The 27,866-nt window shown below is 43.2% G+C and overlaps 1 protein-coding gene across 1 annotated transcript in view; it reads left to right on the top strand.

The window, feature by feature from the left end:
- Positions 1–27,866, top strand: part of LOC144933773 (adhesion G protein-coupled receptor B3-like) — a 235,164-nt gene that overhangs the window by 156,035 nt on the left and 51,263 nt on the right. The window contains exons 11-15 of the mRNA XM_078858875.1: positions 3,106–3,174; positions 4,718–4,826; positions 10,440–10,586; positions 22,111–22,180; positions 25,369–25,465. Of these exons, the coding sequence (XP_078715001.1) occupies positions 3,106–3,174; positions 4,718–4,826; positions 10,440–10,586; positions 22,111–22,180; positions 25,369–25,465 (492 nt within the window). The remainder of the gene's footprint in view (positions 1–3,105; positions 3,175–4,717; positions 4,827–10,439; positions 10,587–22,110; positions 22,181–25,368; positions 25,466–27,866) is intronic.

The following is a 27,866-nucleotide window of genomic DNA, read 5'->3' as shown; positions in this document are numbered from 1 at the left end:
TGTATCCATCTGTATGGGGATAGTGTTGCCCTCTCGCCCGTGTGGGTTTTCTCTGCGTGCTCTGGTATCCTCCCCACGTGAATAATAATCACACGTCATGCATTGGCTGAAAATATCTTAAAATATAAACCCAATGCAGCAGGACCCTCCTGAAAAAGAGTCCTACTACTCACTGTGATTCTCCTGGATAAATAAGTAACCATTATATTATTATACTCTCTTTGCAGTTGTGTCCCTCTGACACAACATGTTTCTAATTGCTAAGTGAACTTGATATACATGATTTCTAAGTGATGTGTAAGTGAACCCTGAGGAACGATAGCAAAGGACTGGATGATGATAATAATGGCTGTAAAATTGGGCTCAAGATAAATGAGCAAAGAAAAATCTTGCACAATTAAGTGGATACAGATATGTCTCAGTTGTAGTTAAAGGGATTTTAAAAAGACACCCACAGTGCGACAGGTGTCACGAGCAACTCCCCACTCACAACGCAACTCAGAGGTGTTACGGTCTGAGCTTTGTGAGATTACTTTTTTTTATTCCAGAACAAACGTATTTATATGTATATGTTTTAACTGGTATAAAGGTTAACAAAAAACGACAAGCTGCGGTTGCTGTGCTGGGAGACGCTTTGCAATCGGTGTCACGCCCTTTCTGAAACCACCCAACTTGTCGTTTTGTCCGGTTTAACATTTAAAATAAATTGTGTCCCCTGTTTATGTGCACGTAGTGATGTTGTTCCGCATCCCGATAGATTCCAGTGTTTATTTTCTCTATGGCAAAAAAGGTGATTTTATAACGATCATTATTACTATGAATTAAAAGTATTATTACTGTGTTGGCTCACAACTACAGTGATACTCCGAATGACTTCTCCCCCTTTTACGTCGTTTCGCAAAAAGTCGTCACTATATTATTCAAACCGCTGCCCGATTAGCGTCGCCCCAACCCCACACTCGCATCGCTCACAGCGTCGTCCGTCCTTTCTTGCTATCCGTCGCCTCTCAGCCTTCGCCTCCACCACCTGCCATGAACATTGCTTGGATTGACGTCGTTTCGATATTCGTCCTGGCACCTTTGAGTAACGCATTCCCCACATAATAAACTGGGTTGTTACTGTCGCTCTAACTCGGTTAATTATATCATCACGGTGGCCGTGTGGCTCAAAGGTCAGAGTGCTGAGTTGGCACCATTGTATGTATGTATGCATTTCTTTCGGACCGTATGTAACCAACGGTGCTAATTGTGTGGACCGTTGAGGCACTGGGTTCGAATCCAGTGCTTGTTTGGTTCTAAAGCTGTTGACTTATCTGCTGTTTGTAATTTGGTGAACGCCTTGGGCACCCACGGGGTCCACTCGTGCCCTCTCTCTCATTCGTAGCATTGACTTTACAAACAAAATATATTTCGCAATCCGTCTGAAAATGTACTCGACCTTCTTACAATCACGGAGATGTTTGTAAGTGGTTTGGCTTAAACTTGAATTTCAATTCATACATTCCACATATTTAGTTAATACTTACTCACCTATCACACGTTAATTAAATGTATTAGGTGATAATCACGTTTCATTGTAATTTTAATTCAGTTCATTCACAATTGACGAACAGTTTGCAGCATGCCAGTCACCCTCCGCCTTCAAGCACTATCACCCCGCTACCCCCCCCCCGCTACACCCCCCCCGCTACACCCCCCATCCCTGTCTCACAATCACCCCCTCTGCAATCCCCCCTTCTGCAATCCCCCCTCCCACTATCCCCACGCTATCTCCCCCCACCCCCCCAGCTATCCCTCCTCTTTGACCCCCCCATCCCCTCCCCGCAATCCCCCCCACTACCCCCCCATCCCCTCCCCGCAATCCCCCTCCACACCCCCCCCCCCCGCTATCTCCTCCCCATAACAGCAAGGCCCCCCCCACCCACCCCGATGAGCCTGGCTTGGAGAGGTTTTACTCCGATCCGTCCTGCGTGACTCCTAAATGGGGACGGACAATGAAGCGCCAGGCGGGGATCGATCGTTCGGAGAAGGAGAACACTCACAAGCACGGGGAGAGAGGCGAGGGGCAAGATGGAGGCCCAGGGGAGCGGAGCGAAGCATCATCGATAGGGCATTGATCGGTGCAAAAGCGCCGTCGACAATAGCTGGGGTAGAGAAAACTCGGATTAGAATTTGGATATTGAAGATTGGGATATTTTTCAAAGGGTGGAAACTTTGAAAGGATATATCCAGTGTTGGACGGTATCACAAACCGCACACCCAATTGCCTGAATTACATACGTACATATGTGGGACGTGTAATGCATAATAGAACATTTTCAAGTTATTTGGTAGCAATTTTGGATTTAAGTGGCTTTTTCTGGTGGGGGGGGGGATCAGCAGTATTGGTGGCCGTCATTTGACAACTTTGTTGTAAACCTAATACCTCCATTACGCCGCGTGTGGCGCCTTCGTATATCTTCGATTGCAATTTGCCAGTGCATAGATCCCCACACTGGGCACAGACTTGTGGATTGTTTCATCCACCAGCCATCCCTGGTCAGTGGGCATTCTTTTGGTTCACTATTTAAATGTGCACTTGGCATGCCGAGGCGGTGGCTTCGCCGTACCCGGCAAGCTGCGAGGTGTCGCCGTCTCTCCTCTTCCATCCTCGTGTTTCACTGAATTTGATACGGGAAGGTGTACATCGATTCGCTGCGGACCCGAGCACGATAACAATTTACACCAATTTCACAATTTGTAGCTGTCAATTAAACAGCGCTCACAAAATCGCCACAACTCACGATTGCTTGCCTTTTTTAACAAAAAAAATTGGTTAAAAAAAACCTCGTCGCTATCTCGACAGAGAAACAACATCCGACCTAAAGTGGGATCAATTGAAAAACCACGGCACGCAAAGGGCAGCTTTCGGCCGGCTCTCCATTACCGCCGCCCCCTTCCATAAAACCTGCACGGGGGCCGTAACTGAAAGTCCAAGATTGATGGTTCGATCCTTCAACTGTCACTTACAAGACTGGCTGGATGAAATGCTGGGTATTTTCAATATAACTTAATGTTTTCTTTTGATGCAGCTGACAACGCGTGTGTATTTGTTGCCTTGTGCAGAATGTGCTTCAGTCGTACAGTAACTTGGTCGCGGATGTCCACAGGGAGCACTGGGAGGACACGTCAGAGGTGAGCATTATCATTTATCAGGCAATGTGCACCTCATTGTATTCAGTCTCATAACAAATACGACCGTGCGTGTGTAGGTTGTTTTGCTTTATCTTTAAATATTTGCTTCAGTTGAAATGAGAGAAAATAAGTGTGCATCCTAAAATACCCTTTGCTTGTGTTGATGGCTGTCCTAGAATGCCGTGAGGCTGATGGGATGTGTACAAACTTATTTAATTTATTTACGTGAAAAGACTAATATGAGGAAGAATATTGTTCGCTAGCTTATTTGTTATTGTCTGTTTATTTAATTTGTGACATTTTAAAGTGAGCGTGAGCATTGCTGTCCTGAGCAATAGTGGTAAAAACCTGTGTTCGAAAGAGACTCGCTTTTGCCACAATTACATTTTGCACATTGGGTCACGAGAGAAAATAAAACAACAAACGAATGAGGATTTGTGTTCGGCAAAACAACATCTTCATCTTAATGCTACCACAAACAACTCACCAGTAATTAAAGTATGATTCCCCGAAGTAGTATGAGCCACTGATGAATAGTTTCGTGGTTGTTCAGTTAGTATCACATTTTCAATGTTAATTATTATTCAGAGTTAGAAAATATCATATCTATGAGACTAACACGAGCTTGTTCAAGATCCCGCTTATCCTTGATATGGCATCGCTTCAAGATCCCGCTTATCCTTGATATGGCATCGCTGTCTGTGCTGGTTAAAATATTTGTTAATATAATTTTTCAATGCACTTGATATTATTCCATGCCTCAGTTTAGTTTTTATTTTATTTGGGTAATGAACCCAAGGTCTTGAAAGTTGATGTGACTTTTTAGTACCTTTGTAGAAACTTCTAGAGGTCCTCATGATCCACCAAGGCACCGTTTGGAGCTTTGTGATTCTCATAATTCCTGAGCCGGAATCATGATTCCAATCTTAGAATGGAACCTGATTCCTTCCAAACGGGATCAGCGTTTTTGGAATTGGGGTCGGCCAGATTACACGTAACCCAGCACAGCGTTCAGGAATGGCCTTGGGAGGTTCTGGCTAGTCTATCGGAATTGCCACCGACATGTAAGGTCTGTGCCTATGTAATACATTTCGTGCCAGAATCAGGGTGGAAATGAGCCAATTTCATGCATTACTATGCATTAGCGATGCATTGCAACGCATTCAATGGGGAATCTGGCCATCTGGAGGAGGCAGAATCAACAAACTGGCTGGTTGCTTAGCTGTGCCAAGCAAAGCTGAAGCTTATCTAAAGTTAGTTTTGCAATAGAATCGCAATAGAATCACAGTAGAATCCCATTATTTTGCTCAAATCTTCCATTGCAGAATCCAATTGATATGAATGTAGGTTTAAAATGGGAAATAATCGATAAAAGAATCACAATTTCTGCATCAATTGTCTGTCTCTTGTGGAATTGTAGGAATCACATGGCCTGCAGACAAATTCCCATTTCTATTCACTGTCTCAAAATATATTTATCGCAGTAAGCTATTATTGTCTTGATGTGTTATTAATTTGGTAATGTTTGCGTTTATTCTTCCAGATTTATTCTGCAATTTCTAACTTCATGGACATGCTGGAAGGTTTCTTGCACATAATAGGAGAGGGGATGAAATATTATTACGACTCATACTTTGTAAAGGAGAATTTGGGTAAGTGCTGTTTACAAATGACACGATTGCTAAACTCTTTAAGTGGAAATAAACCTTGAGGCACTCTTTCTGGCATCACAGTCGATACGCTTACAACATCTTGCACTCTCGTCCTGGCAGGAAATGTAAGATTACATTCAAAATAATTAGATGGCAAAATGTGATTTCGGGAAAGAGAAAAACAACGCGATTACATTATTTAATTGAAATATTTTCATATCACGTTTTAAGAAAAGATCAGTATCAGGTTCAGCAATATGGCACATTTTGAAGACAATAACCTGAAAGCCGAAAATAATGTGGAGAGAGATACACATGCTGGGAATTCACGCTGAGAGATAGAAAGAAGAACACATTGATCAGAGATCTGGTTGGTGGCTCAGGGCTGAGAGCACGGAGCTGGTGCCGGGGAGATCCGAGATTCTAATCGGGGAAGAAACCTGTGATTAAACTGCCTTCTCAAACGTCGTGAATTAATGGTCTTAAGCCCAGACACCAATCATTGTCCGCAAAAAAAGGGAAAAACCAAAATATAAGCATTTGGGGTTTAATCTTGATTTGAAGCTTTCGCGACTGCAGTCACGTGACTTTACCGAAAGAACCAAAGAGTATTTGGGGTTTAATTTTATTCGTATAAATTCCAGCTCTGAGACATGTACATTGCGGTTGTTCTATGATGTCATCTTCCTGGGCCGTTTTCTGCCAGAGGGGTGATCCACTGCTAGCTGCAGTGTTTCTGAAGAGACATTTCTTCATCGTCTGAAGCCGACAGCCTAATTCGAATAAAACTGCGAGAGGGGGGAGAAAGAAAAACAAAGATTAAAGTTAGCTTGGCCAGGACATGTAGCCAGAAGGGATGATTGCCAACGCACAAGATTGGTGACAGAATAGCAGGGGAACGTGCCTGTGAGGTTTTCCATCACAGGAGCGCAAATTATGTTTGACGTAGGAAGGACTTCATCTAGCAGTGGAGAGATAATGGTTGATGGGCATGGTGATGAACCTGTGAAAAAAAGACACGCTATTAAATGAATGATCATTAAGTTGGGCACGACTGACCGCCACAAGTGTGGAGATGTCTTCAAATCAACACGGCTTCTTTCAATAATTTTAACTGCCAGTGCAGAAGTTTCTATTCACTGTGCATTGAGGATGTGCGGCGAGCACAAACTCGGTGCCTCATAAAATTATGGTTATGCTCAGTAGATTGAAATAGGTTTTGCTTCAGGAATCTGGGTTGTATATCATAACGTAGGTATTTCATTAGAATTCTAAACAAGTTACGCTGCTTAATTTTTTTTATCTCAAATAGCACACCGCTCGCCTGCCACGTGAATGTTTATGCGACGCACGGCCGTTGGAAAACATTTGTTGCTTGTATTTTTTTAATGAAATATGTGGTTTCCAATGTTTTTGCTTATCTTGCGTACTACCTCAGAGGCACATCTCTGCACATTAGGTGTAGTTATTACCGGAGGATTAGCGCGAACAATCACACGTATTTCATTTTGCAGCTGAGAACAAGTAATTAGTTTATGTGGACACTGTACTGGTATATACCCAACCTACATCCCCCAGGCGTTTACAGATTAATGTCCCAATTGGTTTTACGCCAATGATGCTGCCAAGCAGTTGGAGTGTGCCTCCCAGGCCAGCGAGGATGTGCTGTAGCGCACGCCGGATGAGTCTCCTTTATGTCCAGCAAGCTGTACACATTCCTATTACGTTTGCAGGCGCCAAGTGCGGCAGGATAAGACGTCGGCAAGCATTCCAAGAAAAAGAAAGCTGCAAAAAATATATTGATGCAAATTTGACTGAGAAAATGTGTTTCGCATCGATAATATTTTGGGAGTAAATTTAAATTTACAGGAATGTTTTTTTCCTCCAGAATTTCAGTATTTTTTTGGGTTAGATCACGTGAATATATAAACGTGTCGTTAAACCCGCCACTACCCGACACAGGCAATTAGTAAGGTTTGTCACCTAAACATAATGTGCCAATTCGTTACGAGTACAGCACAACCGGTGTAAATCCACAACATTTACAATCTGAGTACGACGTTTCGCCAGTAATTACAACTAGCTTCATCAGGCGGCAGCCAGTTGAGTTCTCAACTTTTGCCATCCAGTTTGTCTAGGGAGTGTTTTTTTCTCCACTTCTTATGTCAATGTCTCCACTAGAAGGAGGGTATTTGTCCATATCATGCATGCTGACTTATTGCGTTAAAAGAAGTGGCAGTACTCACACTTTACCCCATCACATTCGACCTGCTGATCAATGAACTGTGGTCTATTCAACTAATACCTCTCTATGGTCAAAGACTTGCAAATCCCACGGACTGCAAGTCTAATGCGCTCACCATTACAACACGTGTCATTGTGCAATCGGTGATAAACAATGCACTCAGTCTCTTAATTCGATAACATTTAAATTGTTTGTCAGGCTATTGGCGTGCGCCTTTGCAACTGTACCTTTTGCAATATGCCATAGAGAGAGATGCTTCGGATGATTAAGTTTCAGGGCTCGTCTGAACGTGTTGAGTGTTTGTCAACCTTTGCACATGGTGCAGATAATTCAGAGCCGTCGAAACGATCATCACGTTGCCGGTTTTATTGATTATTTCCACCTATTTTTTAACCGGGATAAACAACAATTTAATTCCATAAGCAGTTTCGTTTATGCAAAATGGAACTTGTAATTTCTATATATTAACATTGAATCAAATTTGATTTATTAAAACCATCGTGTAAAATAATAAAAGTTAATTCATGCAGTAATTGTGTATTACAAGCTTTTTAAAAGCTCCATGGGTGCACGTTTGAATGCCTTTATATTTTAATAAAGAGATAATATCAATGTTGATTTGAGATCATTTCAATCAATGATCATATTGTTATGCCTGTCAGATCCCCATTTTAACTAATTACAGTTCTACAAATATAATCAGTGCAATTTCAATATTTTCACGTTTTGTTGTTCTTTGCAATACTGTAAGTGCCAGTGCATCGCCACTTTTTAAAGCCAGCTAGCCGACCCAAAACATTCTTCAGTACCCTATAGGTAACATCATCAAATGGGAACAGCATAAAAACGTGGGGATAAAAAAAAATAACATCATAATATAAAGAGAGTTAGCATTTTGGTGCGTGAGAATGTGTTCATTCTTTATATTTTTGGTCATGTCCCTCACAAAGCAGTGTAGAGAACTATCTGCTTGGATCGAGAACTATCCATGGAAGCAGATATCACAGAGCTACCACTGAGACCCCTTCAAGTGACCTCTGCTTTACACAGTAGGGGGAAGATCCTGCTCCCACCTATTTCTGCCACTGCAGCACTATTAATCAGAATGCAGTCAAAACCGACAATATTTAATTCTCAAAGCTGGAATTCAGTCAAGTTAAGTGCATGACCAATTTGAATGCGAATAGTTTTTGAAATAGCATTTATAAAAAAAGTACCCCTCTCAGATGAGTATTTTCTGATTACATGATGAGCCCCACTGCCCCACTCTTGTTTACCACATCACAATCTCCCCATCCCCAATCTCACACCCAACAGCCAACGATCCCCAATAGACCCTTGCAATAAGAGATTGGTGACTGGATGGTAGGTATGCGATGAATCACCACACGCGATTTTATGAGGTGTCATGATTCAGCATTGCGATTCTGTTCATCAGTGTTCTTTTCCGCCTCATGTTTGCAGTCTCGTTCGTATTGTGTCTCTGGTTTGTTCTCTCTCATGCTTAACACTTTTATTTTCTTTATTCACCTACTACGTTTTTTATCAATATTTTAAGAAAACTGTTGCACGCTCGAAATGAAGGGCGTGGGCAGGTGCTCCAAATCGAGGGCAAACACATTTATTGTGGTCAATCTGTAAAATGCACCAGCACGTGTGTCACACACAGCAATCCTCAACCGAGTCGCCATTAACTACGTGACTGGTGTACAAGTCTGGTTAATCAATAACCCTGCCAGCCCCCCACAGGCCCAACTCAGTTATCGCATGCTGGTGTACACACATGTATTGATGTACTGCACAGCACATAAGGACTTTCACAAAACCACACCTTACTCCCTTGCTTCACGGGGAAATAATTAAAAGAGTAGTCCATTCCTAATGTGCTGCAAAACTAAGAAAATTAACACCTTCACAACCATTGTATTTAAGAATAACTGGGCCACTGCAGGTTACCGAAGTCACATCCGACCATATTTGTCTTTTACATTGCATATTAAGAATGCGTAATGCAGCATCAGCCAAACCAAAGCAATTTACCAAAACTCCTAAGAGTGGCAGGAGACTCATCGCAAGCCATCTTGTATGGCTCCCCTGTTCCTTCTGCATGTGAAATGTAGACCCACCTAAAATAATAAACTGGTTTGAAATAGTCTGGCTTGCCTTTGCTCCATTGTAGATTTATCAACATTGGATTGTGGCAAGAGGTAGTGTACTCCGTAAAGTGGGTGAAGATTCTGATGATCCTGTCACATTCCCTGGCCCTCCACAAAACATGTTGTAGAGCCTGCCCTATTCCTTTCCTGGGCCTCCCCTGTGTCAGTTCAACTATGTATAAGTAGCTACAGCTGTAGTGTGAAGATTAACAGTGGACAGTCAAAGTTGGTGAGGCATGATGCTTGTCACAACCATTGTAGCCCTGCTGGTCCATTTAGTGGATTATTATTGAGAGTATTCTCAAAGAGCACTAGCTCTGTCCATCTGTCCATGGTAAAAAGAGAGGCATTAGTTAGTCTTTGTTGTTGTTGTATTATAAACTGTATGCTCATCATTAATAGATTATATAAGTTTCCTTTCCTTGGAATGTTACATGAACCAGTGTGTAGACGTGATTTACAGATCGCATTATGCTCTAAAATCGAAATTATAATCCATGATGGCTGATAATTGTAATATGTGTATTTGTGAATTTTATGTATGTTCAGTGAATGATATCCAAAATGTTTTTCTAAAGCAGTGGTTCTTAACCTGGGGTGCACGCACCCTCTGAGGGCATCTCGCACGCCCTGGGGGTGCGAGACATGGCTAGATTTTTTTAAAAGGTAAATCATCTAAATAAATTAAGCAGGGGCACGGAAGTACACCTACTTAGTGTCATCAAACCAATATTATTTATTAACGTAATTTTTTTAATGATTGAGAACCAAAGGCGTGCAAGGCTGCAGTAAAGCTTAAGAACCACTGGTCTAACACAACATCAAATGGCAGTAGAATAGTTCATTTCTTCCGGTGTGTGAGTAATGATACATGGATGTGGTGTAAGTCTCAACAGTTTTGACAGTGGTAGGACCAATAATCCATTTGGCTGAATTAGTAATCATTTAATATTCCCGCTAATGATGCACTTAAAAAATATATAATTTGAGTTACATTGGGGTCATCGTCTATTTTCCCAAACCTCTTGCAAACTTGCTCAAGTTAAAGAAGTGCACAACTCTTGTCTATTACAGCATCAATAATAGCGCTGCTTGTTGCCAATCGCTTGGTACTCTGTCCCTTTGGGCTTAAGGTTGCCCAGCAACTGTGCGCTTTTAAAACGACGCTTGCTGCGAGTAAGCTGGACTTGTGACGGTCGGTGCGATTTGCAGTGGTCGGAGTGAGCAAGCTGTCGGCCGCTGACGTGGCGGGAGACGTTGTGTTCCCGGTGAAGGGCCGGCGCGGCATGCCGGACTGGGTGCGTGCCTCCAACGACCGCGTGCTCATCTCGCGCAGCTCGTTCGCTCGCGCTTCTGCCGGTAAGTTTCACGAACGTCGCGCCACACTCGCATGCCGGGGCTTCGAAACACCGCAGTGGCGTGAAGTTGTCTTCCGGCGATTCCCCACACTAACAGCCCCCAGGTCCAGTTCGCACCGGCTCTTATGCCTCGCCCAATCCGGCCACGCCCCTATTCACGAATTTTCCTCACCGCACCTGGCTCTGTCAATCTCCGCCCTTATTACACTTTCCCGCCAATGGATCCCGTGCTCCCCCTCACGTGACCTTGTCAATGCTTGTCCCATCAATTATCATTAGCACGTCCATTAGTAACATGTTCCCGGGGAACCATACTGTCCCTCTATCGCTCCATACTGTCTTTACATATGTACCAAATGTCAGCTCTCTACCTTGTCAGTAAGTACCCTAGAGGTTTTTGAGACATACAGGTTATGGTGTTTATTTAAATAGTTTGGATTCTTCCAGTATAAATAAATATTCTGATTCAAATACGCAGTACGCATATGTTTTTGTTTTCTAACCCATCATTTTAAAAGCATCGTTAAACAACTCGCAATGATGTGCCAAACCAATTGTCTAAAATCAACATTTTATAATAAAAGACGGGTGACTTGAAATAGCTGCTAATCTGACCAGGAGGCCCAGTGAATGGCGTTCAGGTCTCAGAAGTGGAGGCGTTAGTTGACACAATTTCAAGAGCGTTGCCCGATGAATGACATTTAAGTCTTAGAGATGGTGGCGTTAGTTGGCACAATTACAAGAGCGTTTCCAGATGATTGACGTTTAGGTCTCAGAAGTGGTGGCGTTAGTTGGCACAATTACAAGAGCGTTGGCCGATGATTGACGTTTAGGTCTCACAAGTGGTGGCGTTAGTTGGCACAATTACAAGAGCATTGCCCGATGAATGGCAGTTTAAATCTCAGAAGTGGTGGTGAGAGTTGACACAATTACAAGAGCAATTTGTGATGGTGGAGGACCACGTGGATGTTTGCTGCCAGCCGTCCCCGATGTTGGAATGTTAGATGTTTGCGATTCCTCCTGTGACATCAACAGACAACTTATCAGGAGCCTCAGGAAATGGTGACTTTTTAGAGCGTCGGAGAGAGGCGACAAACTTGTGGGTCGTGAACAATGTGGTGACTCAACACAAACATTGTCAATTTAAACCAAGGCTGTGTATTACTGGTCCTCGACGATTCGTTCATCGCGGTCAAAATCTTATATCACACTTTTACGTTGCCACGCATTGATACAAACAAGAGTAGTGGCTGTGAAAACTGTAATTTTTCACAGTAAAATATGGGCGGACCGTGGACTTTGTTGTAATTCGTTTCCCCCTTATCTTGCACAAGGATGTTTCGGTCATGCTATTGCCGCCACAATGAGACTGAGAACTCTGGCGGTGAGCAAGTGGAGTGAGCAGAACAGGTCGAATTAGATCACACAGCTGCTGCTGCTGCTTCTTAACTTCTCTTCAATAAGCCCGTTATTCACACCTTTTTATAGGCTGTGGGAATAGTGCTCGTTGCATAAAAAATAATTTTCTTTTTAACCCTTAGAGCTGGGATTTGCCCAATGAAAGCAAAAAAAGCTAAATAAATGTAATGGAAAGCGTTCCAGTGTCAAACCAAAACTGCTTATTTCAACGTTCCTCATGATTCTCCAGTATTTCCGAGATAGAGGACTGTGTAGTATAAAATGTCATCTCTAGTTGATTTAAGTCTTTTTTCCTTATTTCTGCTCTGAAGGTCTGTGTATGAATATTTTGCTGCTATATACATTTTTTTTTTATCTTTTAAGATAATGTAAACACCAATAATTAATTCGTTTATACCACTATTAATGCACTCCCATCACTAAAAAGCATATATAAGTACATTTATTTATTATTAAATCAAGGACTAATATACACATTACCGGTACTGGTGTGAATGAACAGAATGGCATCTCATTGTCTTACATTTTAATATGATGAGCTCGCTTTGTGTATTTTCACTGGTAATCAGGCTGTCAACTCTGTGTCCTTGAGAAGACTGCGTAATCATGCATAATGTCCTGGCCCAGATTTGAATCCAAGATGTTCGTGGTGCCAAGCTCAGTGCTCTAACATAATAGTACTCGCCTATAGCCCGTCCAAGGACGGGTGTATTGCAGTTAATCTGAAATATTCAATAGAAAATAATGACTCGCTCATAATTATTAATGAGGGGGTGGGGTCCACGTGAGTGACGTCATCGGCTCATGATTATTGATGAGTGGGTGGGGCTCCATGTGGAATGACGTCATCCACTTATGATTATTAATGAGGGGAGTGCCCCATGTGGAGTGACGTCACCCGCTAATGATTATTAATGAGGGGGGTGGTTGGCCCATGTGGAGTGACATCACGCGTGGAACACGCACATCTTTTGTCGGCTCGTTATATTAGTTGCGGCGTTTATTTCTTTATTAGCTTTACTTTCCATAAAGAAAGGTCAAAATGAAAGCTAATTTGCGTGAACAAATTTTAGTTTCCGCTCCACCTTCATGCGGAGTGATGTCACCTGTTCATGATTATTAATAACAGGGGGGGGGGGGGTTCCATGTGGAGGACCCCACCTGTTCATGATTATAAATGAGGGGGGCTGGTCGACATGGAGTGACGTCACGTGCTTTACACACAGACATTCATGGCTCATTATATTAGTGATTAGCCCACTCGGCCACCTCTCATTTTTCGGTTGGTAATCAAGGGCAAATTGCGTTATGTAGAAGCCGCAATACTTGTCATCCTAATCACTAAGGGAGGCCGCGGAAAAGGGACAAGGCATCGCTCGTGAACCTGCGCGCTGGAAACACGCGCCACACATTGTGCTGCAGCTATGCAACTCGGCATTGGCGCTTTTTTTTGGTACAGTTTAAAGAATGTAGCTCGTATGAATTCCCCAAAAACAGAAGTCAAATTTTGTTCGCCACGAACGGTGCTACTGGAAGAGGGGGTGGAATAAAAAAAAATCGCTGAGTACACGAAGGTGCGGGAGAAAGTGTGCCTGCGGATATGAGCCAGCCGCACGCCAATTCGCGCAGAACCTAACAAAGACGAATTGTATCACGAGGGTGTGCACGTACCCCCTTCACTTATCCTGATGGTGAATTATTTTTTTAAATAGATAAATGCCACAGCTACTTGTACTTTGATGGTTATTGTTAGTAACACACCACTAAGAATATTGTACTGGGAGATTACTTCAGTCAGTGATTTGTATACTGGCAGGGCACGAAGCCAATGCACGAAGCCAATGAATGTTAATGCCATATGCAGCTGCCCAATAATGAATCAAAGGTCATACAATATTAAGAAATGCATCTCTCTTTTTAAATATCTGTTTACTTGGACACGAAGATTAACCACTGCAGTAAATCGTCCCGAAGCCGGACTATTTCGGTGGGGGGGGGGGGCTTTTCTGATTATGGGAGATGCCCAGCATATTGCAATTAGACTCATTAATAATGGTTAAATTCCAGACTTAAATTACGCAATCAAATGTTTTTTTTCCTGTGGCACACCAGGGGAAGGGGAGTGGAGGTACGGATGTAATGAATGGAAACGGAACAGAAAAGGGGTAGGCATGGTCGTTGGCCAGAAGTCACCCAAGATAGATAAGGAGGGCACGGCTCAAATATGAGCAGCAACAAGAGAGAAGGATCAGTGGTGCAGGAAGGGGAGAAGGAGGACGAGGAGTAGAAGGCATGCCCGAGCCAAGATGCCGGGGGTGAGAGGAGATGAAACTGAGGGGGAGAGAGAAGGAAGGAGCAAGCAGCAAGAAGTCAGCTGGACGGGGCAGAGCGTGTTTTCACAGTGTTCGGGCAGAGGGAGGGGGGATTCAGAGTGGGGGTGGCCACGCAGACGTCACATGATTTAACGGGAGGCTTGCGCTGATTTTACTGTGTATAATGAGTGACTTCCGCGACACGTCGTGTAGAGGGTACTCTCTTCTTTCTAGATTTGAAGCTTTCGTGACTGCAAGGATTTTTTCGGTAAAGTTACGTAGGTAAAATAAATAAAAAATAAAATTAATAAAAGTAAAATAAAAATCACGACGTTTCGGAGGCAACACAAGCTTCCGTCTTCACATTCGGGCACACCACAGGACAGCCTTATCCTCTTCTGACTTTCGTGAATGCAGGAATTCATATTCTATGGTTCTTTCGGTAAAGTGACGTAGATATAAAAAATAAAATCACAATAAAATAATAAAATAAAAATAAAGTGAATACATTTTTATTTTAAAATATATCACGACAGCTTGCCCTCAGAGGCTAACCTCCCTGCTCCTGATGACGACCGCTTGTGCTGCGATCGAAACGTCGTGATATTTTTTTAATTTTGTATTCACTTTATACATTTTATTATTATTTTATTGTTATTATTTTTGCTAGCTACGTGACTTTACCGAAATAACCATAGAATAGCTTTCCTCTTCTTTCTCCGAGTACACACGTAGATATTAGCATCCCTACAGGCTACACGTGGTTAGGCTCCGCCTCGGGCCACGCCCTTTCGTGGAACCTTCATGCCGGTTCCCGGAGTATCTCGGCCAGCCTCACCCTTTACCTTTGGCCCAGATACCCCTTCCTTGGAGATTGGATGATATTTATAGTGGTGGCTGTACCCGTGCTTTCCTTGTCCAACCAGTAGATGTTACTATGTCATTACATCTGTATCGAGATTTACACGGAATTAACACCTAAGACTTTTCATAATAAAGAAAAAAAACGTAATAACTGAAAAAAATAAGATCTAAATATTTATTGACTAAGTAAAATATTTGCAATCGTGTAAAAGTTACTGATGTACCATATAATCTGGGTCACTTGGCATCGCCTGAAAGCAGAGGTGGAAAGCTGAGGCCCACTGGATGTGAAAATATAAGAGGCGTCCCCGGTTAACTGAATTCCATATAGCAGAAATATATAGATATGTAACTTCAGAATTCGCCTTGCATAAACACACACGGCTCATTGTATTTAGAACAATGTCTGTGGATCACATCTTACATTGCCTTACGTTGAAAAGCACATCTTTAATTTTAGACACGTGATTAGCCTTGAACTGTCATACCTTGCACAGCTTAATTAGCGCACTGTGTTCTGGTTGGAGTGCTCTTTGTTTTATTTTTATTTTAATATTTAATGATTCCTGGTAGTCTTTCTGGCTTACCCTAAATTCCAGCTTACGTAAGTCCGACTTCGAGAAGTAGCAAATGTACGTTCACATTTTCAGTGCTGCAAATCATATTTGTAATGGTTTTCATTAACGTTTACAATGAAAGACGACATCAAGTGCTGTTATTTCAGAGGTCGGAAACTTTAAAGATTGGAACGACTCTGTGAATGTGCCTGTTATTTTGAACCCCCGTGGTTTTGCAAATAAGTTAGGTAATGGATCAAATGGGTTTAAAATTAAACTTCTGTTCAGCTGCGATATGGTGGCCATGGTGATATTCATATACTTGGGTGGCAGGTTGGCAGCACGGTGGCAACACTCGTGCCTCGCAGCAAGGTGAAGTCTGGGTTCTATTCCTGACTCTGGTGTCTTTTTGTGTGGTGTTTTTTATGTTTTCCCACTGTTCTGCATGAGTTTTCCGCATCTTCTTCAGTTTCCTCCCATAGCTAAAAACGCACACACACACAATGTGAGCAGGACCCTCCTGCAAAAGAGTATTCGGCCTCGGTGTGGCTTTCCCGAGTAAGTGAATATAAATGCAAGCGTCGTGGCACGTCGTCAGCGCTGTTCCCGGTGACGTCGGCGCAATGGACGTGGCACGACACGCCGAGCGTACGTGCGGTACATTGACATTCAATAAAATATATACTGGTGGGATGAGATGTAGCCTTTGGCATTGGGATAGGTGACCTTTCCGTGTGTGTGTCGCCAGAAACATCGAGCGTACATATTTCATCGCATTAAGACCGAAGATCGCCCTAGAGATTACCGGTGCGACGTGTGCTGCTCGTGCGTGCCGTGCAACGAAAGGTGGTGTGGGGGGCGAGGGGCACGTGTTTATTGTGGGTGCCGTCTACGATAACAATTTTATCCATAACATAGGTTAGGGTTAGATCGTGTTAATATAAGTGTGTCGTTAAACCCGCCACCACCCGACACAGACAGTTGTAAGGTTTGTCACGTAAAACAAAACGTGCCAATTAGTTGCCAGTTCAGCGCACACCAGTGTGTTGGAGAGTAAACACACAAAATCTACAATTCAAGTACGCCATTTCGCAGGTCATTGCAACCAGCCTCATCAGGCGGCAGCCAGAATTGGCTGTGTCAGGTGGTGGCGGGTTTAACGACACATTTATATGCACGCGATTTAACCCAACAAAACATCTATTATGGATAATATTGGTCGCGAAATCCTACGTGTTAAACTGATAACAATTTTACTTGGGTACTGTATATCCCTCTCCCGATCGCTCTGCAACAGAGATGAACTGGACACTAAAACTCCTTATCTGTCATGAAGTAGACCGGTGGGTGGTTGCTGGTAGGTCACACTCCACATTGCATATGATACTGAAGGGAAATCACTTCATGAACACCGATGTCAAAAACACAATTGAATTGGCATCCGTGGAAAGATAAGGTAAATAGGGTCTGAGGATGTTACAGTACACTGCACCACAGTGGGGCTCAGAGGTTATTGACCTCTGGATGCCAGTCAAACGTTTGTCTTGGTAAAAGTTATTCTCCTGCATTCTGCATGTGTGCTCTAACCATCCCAACCACCTCGATCCAATTATATCTACAAAGGTTTCCTGTCACATTCTATTCCAAGCGTCCAACTTTCTGGCCACATTTATTCCGCTCAAAACTACAGACTCGAAGGCACAAGTTGCATTGGTAAAAGGCCCACACTCTTACCCATACAGCAAAACAGATATTATCCCTGCCTCAAAACCGGTCTGTTAAAACTGAAGATTTATTTGTTATGCAGTCCATCAAAATCCTCTCCTGTTATTGCAATGTCTCTTTCCCTCCGTCTCATAACCCTTCGTGCATCATATACTGTACGTTCTTCATTCCCTTGGTAGGGGCTAATTCATTAAGTGGCTGACGATTGTCGACTTATCTTGAAGTGGTACTCATTTAATTGACCCCAGAGGGAATGATGGGCCGAGTGGACCTCCAACTGGGATTTAAATTAGCAATGTTCTGACTGTGAGTCATGTGCCGGAGACGTAGCCACCACCCTGCTGGGTTATGCAATGTGTTACCCTCGGACTTGCAATGTTCCCGACCGCCTCGACATTCCTAGTCCCCGCTGACACCGGCGATAATAATGCTGGAGCGCATTATCTGACCGCCGGCGGGTGGAAAAGTCTCTCTCCCCAATCTCTCCAGGGATGCGATTTCGCAACTTGGATGTATTTGCATTTTCAGGAATCTGCACGACCAGGAGGCTGCATTATTTCATTTGTTTCAGATCAGGTTTTCGGTGACTGAGTGTTATGTTACCTGGAGTCGTGATAAGTGAAAGTGAACTCGGTCATATCCCCCCCCCCCCCGTGTGTATTATATTTCCAAGTATCAGTCCCAGAATCGTCATAGTCTTGCCTGCACTTAAATATTTATTTTTCCTTTGAGGCTATGGATTGTAATCCTGCTTCGCACAAACCCCTGAAAATTCACGGTTAGGTTCAATGACACGAAACTATATTTCACAACCACCGTCATATTGATCGTGAGATCAAGTTAACATCTAGTTTTAAGGTCGCAAACTGCTCGTCTTGTCACATTCACACGGAGGCACACATCAAACGTATAGGGGGACAATTTAAAATCACAAAAAGTGGTGACATTTCCGTGGGATTATGGACTCTTACCTCAAATATCATGGTGTAACTATGCGGGAGAGATAAGGTGAACTTTTAAAACTCTGTTAGGCAACATCGCATGCAAGAGGAAGTCTAAAATATTCAAGTGGAGTGCCACTCGTTGTCGTACAACAACACATCAGAAGCGACATGGTGATTTCCAAAAAGGAAACAAACTCAGTGCTGCATTGACTGGCTCGAGCCCTCGATGCTCAACAGCACCACAACAGTCCACGTCACGTGTGACGCATCGTGTGTGCCACGTGCCAGAGGGTGGAAACTGCCTTGAAGCCTGCGACAGATACACGGGCAAAGATAAGGTGAGCAAGGACCCATGCCTGGGCAATGTCATCCACAGATCAGGAGACATTGCCCCAATGTGGCACTATGCCAACGTCACGACAGGAGGCACAGGTTTCTACGCTTAAAAGAATACGTAGCCTTCAGATCCTTGCAGAATAACTCAGGGGAACAAACAAAAACTAAACTTGTCCGTGAGTTTTCTTCTCGACGGCCCTCTCTACAAACATTGTGAATTGTAGCATTTTTACGTCTTGATGTGTATGCAGTATCCGCTTTGATGTGTCACACTGCTCATTTTAACATTACACATTTTGTTAATTCCCAAATGCAGTAATTTTGTATAAAAAATGGACTTGCATGCTTCCAATCATGCCTGCTTTCGCTTTTCATTCTGTCCAATTGTTTGGTGGAATGATGGCCTTGTCAGTGGACACTGTAACTCATCCCGCATATAGTCACCCAACCAGACCATCTCCTCAATTGGGGGAGGGGACATTTTACCAAACCTCAGCCCGCACGGTGGAAGGGACAGTTATGTATGTATGTTGAGCTTGTTTTGAATCATATGTAGCCAACCCTTGTGGCATTTATGCCGCAACAAAAACACGCCAGAAAAAATTTTCAGCTGCTCGATCCACTTGGCATGGAACATTTCTTCAGGCCCTGTTAGAAGCATTATTTACTGCACAGAGCTGTTACGCACAACAACACGTAAAGCCACACACGCAGAGATAAAGGCCCCCCGTCTAGCTAAAACAGGCTGTTGTGGCATTTGCTGTTAGCACCTATGAAGGCTGGCATGGTGGACAAGGACGGAGTGTGGCTCACAACTACACCCGGCTGCCTTTGTTTTTCCAGTGCCGAATGGCTGATTACCTATATTTGTGATGTGGTCATAGTGCGGACACTTGACTCCCGCAGAGATCGCGGGAGTCAAGGTGTCCTCGTGTCGGCTGTGCAAGATCTTCCAGCATTTTCAGCAACCAAGCGCAACTCTTCATAGATTGTCTGGCATAGGGGTGGACGAGATGGTAAGGTGTGGTTGTCGTCAATAATAGTGGCCAGGATGGACTCGCGACCTCGTGGTACTTACCATACGAGGACAAACAGTAGCGGCCGGTGGGGAAATATACTTGGGGGGGGGGGGCACAAGCCCGGGTGGTGGTGGGGAGGAGAGTGTGGGGGAAAGGGTGGGGGCTAGGGGAGGGTGCGTGTCCCGTATTTAACAGTAGAAACTGGTGAGCGCATGCAGCAGCAAGGGGCCGAATACTCGTGGGCCCTTTCATGGCCCAGAGCAGCGTTCTTCACGAACTTTCAGTGTGAGGGCCACCCCACATTTTAAACCATTGGGATTTGATAGCAGTACGACGATGATGATGGGTGGGTATTTTCACATTTGTGTATTGTCGGCGGGCCGCAGGTCAGGGGTCGCGCTGCTAAGCCACCAGGGGCCGCCAGTGGCCCGCGGGGCCTTGCAATGAAGAACGCTGGCCCAGCGGCAATCCAACTGCGAGCGCGTGCGTGACCCCACTGGCTGCGGTCTCGAGTTCATAAACCTCTGGCTCTCAGCAGATGGTCGGGGAGCGCAGTCCCATTGCTGCGGAACAACAATCACTGGCGCGCCCCTAAACCAAGAGGCTTGTGAGGTCACAAACTGCGAGCAGTTTAAAAACGTAAAAATGTGCAGTTCAGTTTTTTTACGTCTTTTCCTCCAGCTGAACTTGTTTTTCTCCGCGGGGGTTGATGGACACGAGACTCTGACGACCAGCTGTCGATGCGAACAGAGTTTAGTCGTTGATGATTCAACTCCCGGCAATTCCAAGCATTTAACGTGATTTGGGATCGTGGTTTTATATATTTGTTTACTCTCTCATTTGTGCTGTATCTCACAGCCTCATTTGTAGTCCCCCGTTTGCTTCAGCAGCTTAAATGTATAATTTACATGTACGGGAATTTGCATAAATTGTAAGTAATCGAGTCTCATGGATGGAATGTAATTGTCATAGACCGAGTATATTTACACGTGCACGTCTGTGTATAATGGAAGGAGCACAGCTGTGCAATGTTTAACGGACTTGTTACGTAGAAGCGCATCTATTGTTTTAATGAAATGTGCATAAATAATAAAAAGAAAATTCCTTGAAACATTTCGATAGGGTTGATTTACAAGACCGATGGAACACTTTGCATTTTAATAGTTTTTCTTCATTATTCTTTGGTTCTTTCGGTAAAGTCACGTACAAAGATAAAATAATAAATTAAATAATTGCATACTACGACGTTTCGATTGCAACACAAGCAATCATCATCAGGTATAAAAAAAATAGCAACAAAAATCTAACCAGAAAACTATAGACAGACATATAAGCAGACAGACATCATAAAGATACACAGAGAGAGAACACGTATCGGCACAAAGAGAGAGGTCGTCTCTGTGACGGGGCCTTAAATATAGAGAGGGGGCGGGGGCGGAGAGAGGGAGGTGGCAGAGAAAAAATTAGCATGTCAATGAGTGGACAACGACGTGGTACGGTACGCAAGCTTGAAAATTAGGAGAAAGACACACTAAAATTAAATAACCTAGTAAAATATCGAAATGTAATGTAATGCAACACAGAGAGTCGGTCAACACACAATTAACGCATAGCCCGGTTGATAACGTATTTCAAAGATTGCTAAGTTAGAATTTAAGTGTGAAAATTCCAAAGAGAGGACAGGCAGAGAGAGAAAACTAAAAATCAGAGAGAGAGAAAAAAGATAAGCTTAAAACTTCCCCGTAGAAGTGGTTCAATCTTAATTTTGGAGCTTTCGTGACTGCAGGAATTATTATTTGGTTCTTTCGGTAAAGTCACGTACAAAGATAAAATAATAAATTAAATTAGTGTGTCTTTCTCCTAATTTTCAAGTTTGCGTACCGTACCACGTCGTTGTCCACTCATTGACATGCTAATTTTTTCTCTGCCCCCCCCTCTCTCCGCCCCCGCCCCCTCTCTATGTAAGGCCCCGTCACAGAGACGACCTCTCTCTTTGTGCCGATACGTGTTCTCTCTCTGTGTATCTTTATGATGTCTGTCTGCTTATATGTCTGTCTATAGTTTTCTGGTTAGATTTTTGTTGCTATTTCTTTTATACCTGATGATGATTGTTTGTGTTGCAATCGAAACGTCGTAGTATGCTATTATTTAATTTATTATTTTATCTTTGTACGTGACTTCACCGAAAGAACCAAATAATAATTCCTGCAGTCATGAAAGCTCCAAAATTAAGATTTTTCTTCATTGTTTGACAATCTGATGCATTTGTCCATAAACTATGAATGGGTTTAATAACAAACTGCGCCCTGTTTTTTATTGCTAAATGCTCGGATGTTATCTTTTTTGCAGCAGAATCGCCGGTGTTTGTCGTGGGAATTGTGATCTACAAACATCTGGAAACCTTCCTACCCAAACCAAGGTAAACGCACGCAATACCATAATTTCTGCATTCACAATGATGCATTTACTCCATAAACTTACTCCATTGCGTCGTGCACACTGCATAATAACATCGGCCCTTTGTCAATCTTTGGGCCGGATGAAGGCTCCCCACGCCTCATTGGTAATGATGGTGTGTTTGACTTTCCTTCACCACGCCAGTTCATGAGGATTGATGAAGGGATTGGGGGGGGGACGCACGCTCAGAACCACCTAAGTTGTCACTCACCACGAGCGTGAGCCATGGCGAGGAATTAAACTTAAGTCGCTGTGTTGATAGCGCAGTGCGCTAACCACTGTGTCACTGCTCCCCCATTTGGTTAGAGTATCACACTCTACAAGCACATGATACTCATACTCTTTAGTTTTTTCGGTAAAGTCACGTAGGTGAAAACAATAAAAATGAAAACAACTAAATTAAATCACGACGTTTCGGAAACAACACAAGCCTCCGTTATCAGTTTTGACCGCTCCAGCAAAATTACTGTAGCGTATAAAGCGAACTATTTAGAGACACGTTGTTAGCTTGCTTTATACTGCTGGAGCAGTCACACCTGATGACGGAGGCTTGTGTTTCTTCCGAAACGTCGTGATTTAATTTAATTGTTTTCATTTTTATTTTGTTTTCACCTACGTGACTTTACCGAAAAAAACAAAGAGTATGGATCCTTGCAGTCACGAAAACTTCAAATCTTGAACCACGTGATATATTGAGCTTTTACGCATTCATATTGACTGTGGAGTGTCTAGAGTTGTCAGTGGCTCAGGGCCGTCAACAGAGGTGAGCGCCACCACGTACATGCTCGTCATTCATTCGAGCCTGATGCTTCTCGGTCCACTCAGCCCTAAATGGGTGCCCAATGATTCCCCCTGCACCTCCGATTAGCATGGTTGGCTGCGAACGGTGTGAAAGAAGTTCACACAGGAGTGGTGGTGAATCCTGTAGAGATTTATGAAACTCCCAAACCTGCTGAGCTGTGAGATGGTCAGGAGGTGTATTGTTGAATCTATCCAGGTACACGTTTTAGTTGTATGCCTTATAAGCAGGGGTATCCTCCTGACCATGGATAACTTGAATTGCAACTCTTACTCAATAGCATCAAGTATTATTTGAGCCTAGGTCGACCCAGCCTTAAATGTGTATCTCATAGGATATATAAGCATCAGAAACTGGAGGAGCAAAAGATGACCTGGCACAGTAGGTACTACACCACCTCCTCATGATGTGCTCAATAGCTGCACCTGTGCCCCCAGCTGAATGGGGACGTAAAAACGAGTGTCGTTCATATACGAACAAGTACATTGTATTACAGGCATAATATTCCTGCCGTATTGCACAGGGTAGAGCCTCTGAGATGTAGAGATTTGGGTAGCATTGTTCCCCTTATGGCTATTCACCCGAATTGCTTTTTTTCCAGAGACTCGAGAGAATTCATTGTTTGTCACATGCCTTTGAAACGTTTTTTTTGTATTCTTAACAACCACGTGGCTGTCATCATTGCTTTGCCGAGCTGTGTTGACCATCTTCAATTCTAGCATCGAACTTTTTAGTTAGTTTGTGTTGGCCAGATTTTTTGTTTTCTTCTCTAAAACCTTTACCACTTCGTCAGTTGTTACCGTTTGCTATGATTTCCGGGGAGAGATTCATCACAGCCCAGTATTGTCGATGCCGCGTCACGGACCACAGTTTTAAACCTTATTTATTATTGCCGCACGTCATTGAGAGAAGGGAGGAGGGGCTGCTGTTAACCTCTGTTGGAGATGATGATGATGAACTTCACATCTGAATGAATGTTTATGGTCCCAATTCAATTCAACGTCACGCTGATTGGATTTACTGAACCAGCCTCAAATGGACGCTGCTTTGAGTTTCCATACCATTAATTCAAGGCAGTGAGCCGTGCTTTGCATTCACGACATACGTTCCCGCTCACTGATTGGATTATTTAAATGTACAGCGCTGGATCCACCTACCCCCCAAGAAATGTTACCAGACAGCAAGTGAGCTTGCCAAATGAATTACGATTGATTATGCCATTTGGTGGCTGCACCAACCAGTGTGAGGACACGGAAAGAGACCCGGTTTATGGCAGCAAAACAAATAAAAATTGAGTCCAGCACAAACCAAATGAATAAAAATTGATGACGCGGCAAATTTGTAACGGTCACTCGAGAAAAGAAAGAATGCTATCATCTAAAGTGTTCCCCATCTGTTTGCTAACTTCCTTGCGAGGCTCACCGTACTTTGAGAACCTTTCCATCCTTTGTATCCGTGACAACTGGTGTGGTGGTAGATGTTTTTATTTCTTTCAGATCATAATTTGAATTGAAACGGCATGACCTGCCCCCGTTATGCAAACGCAAGAATGGAAGGCAATATTTTTTTTTTTAAGTGGCGGGTCAGGATTTATGCAAATCGCACCAAGCGATGGGTGACTCGCAGCGAACTCTTCCAATTGTTTCCAATCTCCATGCCATAATTGCTTAATTATATAACTCGAGATTCACAGTGCCACTCAACATCACGACAAAGAAAGTGGGGAATGCTATTATTTAATTTACTCAAAACCGCTGACATCTAGAGCCCTAACTGGTGGCTTTAATAGTGAGTGGAGCCTATATCACACGATGCAATCCCGGAGCAGAAGAGTTTGGTGATGAAAATTGCTGCGAAATACATGGAACCCTTGTCCTATGGAGATCACAAACAGCATTGGTTTGCAGTTGGATAAAAAAATAATTTAAAAAAATTGGGGGCAATTTAAGCAAATTTTGCATAAACAGTTGGAATTACAGTAATGAGTTGATCAAATCAGGACATTTATTTGTATCAATATGGATGCAATTTATCATGGAAATGGAATTTATATACCTGCAAGGTGCATAACCTCGGATACGATTCAGGCGCTTAATCCGATGTGATGCACCGCAATTTGGATGGAGCGACCACAACGGTGGATTAACCTTTCTAAAAAATATATGGAAAATTCTGCAAGTCTTACGAAATCGGAAAGTTAGGCAGACAGCTATAATTGTCACGTTTCATGGTCGATATTACATCATTTCTTCATTCCAGTTAACCACTGTGCAACACTCAAATGTTTGGATTGGACCTGACCCCTCGCTTTAGGCACCATTAATGTGTGATGTGAACATTTCCTCTTTCAGGAACAACACGATAGTGCAGTCTCGCATCATTTCGGTGAGCATGAACCCCGCTCCGGACGTTGTCAGGCTCGAACTGGACTTCAGCCATACGGCTAACGTGAGCAACCGATGCACGCCGCTGCCACTCTGTCATTCATCGATGATTTATTTCCTTGTAAATGAAACAAAAACCACGCACACACTTCCATGACACGTTTCCGGGCTGTGCTTCACATCGTTCGCCACGGTGTCCGGCATTTCCGCTCCACGTGCCGGGACCTTCTTCAGGAACTTCCGTTAATAGGGCATTCACATTCAGTTAGCGGTTGACGTTCGAAGTGGACTGCAACCCTCAAAAGGAAAGTTGGCACAACCACGGTCTCCCCCCGTGATCCGTGGTTCAAACAAATCACTCGAGACACCGGTGTATGGCAGCAAGAGCGGTTTATGCGAATGCTGTCCCAAGAGGTCACACGTTTTGCGCAGCGCTCCTTCACGTGGTGAACGAATGCTCTCACTGTGTGCAGCGAAACGACGTAGAACGTCGCACCAAACAATGCTTGGCGCAGCCCGGACGGCTTTACTGTGCGACTGCGCAAACCAATGCAGCAGTATCTTTACGCTTTACACAACCAGAGCAGCGTCAAATTATTCTAAAGGAGTGTGTTTTTGTTGCACGACTTCACAGGCGTCCGATTGCTTTGTTTTATTACTATTATGCGTGTGCCATCTCACTCGATATTAAGTGTTTAGTCTTGCAGGACAGCTCATTCACGAATGGGAGAGTCAAACCGTTAAGTTAGTCAGCATGATGGAGCATGCCCCCAGAACTTAAAACAATGGATTAATTTGCAAATTACACATGCACATATTACATTTGAGCCCCGTTTGTGTCACATCGCACACAACTCTTTTTGGGAGAGTTTGCTAATTTTGTTTTAAAAAAATACAGCACACATGTGTATGCCATTCAAACGTATTATTTTATTAGTTACACTTAACCATGGAAGTATAAAGAAATGTGAGTTGAACACGTAGGCTTTCGCGACAGATATTATTAATTATAAAGGTTTGTGGGTTAGATTGCGTAAGTATAAATGTCGTAACCCTCCACCACCTGACACACCGAGTAAGGTTTGTCACATAAACAATGCCCCAATTAGTTACTACTTCAGCCCACTGGTGTGTTGGAGAGTAAATCAACAAAATGTACAATTTGAGTACGACGTTTCGCTCGTAATTACATCCAGCATCATTGGGCGATTTTGGCCGAATAGTGGGTTCACAGTGATGCTTGCTCTTTTTAAGACGGGAATCAGGTGAATTGCTTCACTATTCTGGTAAATCACCCGATGATGCTGGACGTAATTACCAGCAAAACGTCGTAATTCAATTTGTACATTTTGTGGATTTACTCTCCAACACACCGGTGGGCTGAAGTAGTAACTAATTGGCGCGTTGTTTACGTGACAAACCTTACTGGCTTGTGTCGGGTGGTGGAGGGTTGCGACACATTTATACTTACCGGCTCTAAACCACAAACCGTTATTATGAATAAAGAAACGTCTCAACAATGCCTGTCCAATACCTCTGCAAACCTCAAATAGCAGTGGAATACCCACAATGCAACACAAGATTTTTATTTAACTCAAATGGATTATTTACACTGCAGTAATTATTTCATGACTATGTCAAAATCATATCAATGTATTAATGATGTGAGTGTTGCCCTTCCCCCAAACCACCAACGAGCACGGTTGGCTACATATAATGCGAAATAAATTCAACATACATACATACCGAAATACTTGTAATGGTGATTTGGAGGGAGACCTCTTATTGCCAAAGCTGAACTTGGTCATAAGCACACTGCTCAAGTATAGGAACTCCTCCACTCTCTCGACATCTGCCCGGTTGCTCGTGGAGAGCTGAGGAGAGTGGTCATCTGTCACGGGCCTGAGACCATCAAGCAACTACACCTGGGAATCCGGTGTAATCTTGGGCGGTCTCATTCTGGATTCTAACTCAGAATGTCAGCGGTGCCTCCATAAAATCAAACGAATCCCCAAAATGTTACACTAATGTTGTAAATCACAGCAGGATGACTACCATTTAACGGTTCATTCACATTGGCATGGATACAGGCATTGGAGCACATCGTGACTGTAAGTGATGAAAGCTTAACGCTCGCAGTGTGTGTAATGTGTTTTACAATACATTACATTACTTAATTAGCAAATGCGCAGAGACACAACATTTTCATATATATTTACACAAACGACAGATAACTCATTGGTGAACAACATCGCAAGTAGATTTGTGAATAGCTGATGGGTGAATTGATGAGGTTGGTCTATACATTTTTACTATTTTTAAAGCATAACACTTGCAAGGTTTAGTGAATATTTATGTTAGTTTTTCATTTGCAAGGTTACAATTTTAGTTGGAATGCCTAATATTTAAGAAGCGGATATTACAAATGTAATCAATATTAAAATTTACCACAAGTGAATAATAAA

The sequence above is a fragment of the Lampetra fluviatilis genome, chromosome 8, assembly GCF_964198595.1.
Source record: "Lampetra fluviatilis chromosome 8, kcLamFluv1.1, whole genome shotgun sequence".
In the NCBI taxonomy this organism is placed as follows: Eukaryota; Metazoa; Chordata; class Hyperoartia; order Petromyzontiformes; family Petromyzontidae; genus Lampetra; species Lampetra fluviatilis.
The sequence above is the reverse complement of the archived record's forward strand: the minus strand, read 5'-3'. Positions and strand labels throughout refer to the sequence as shown.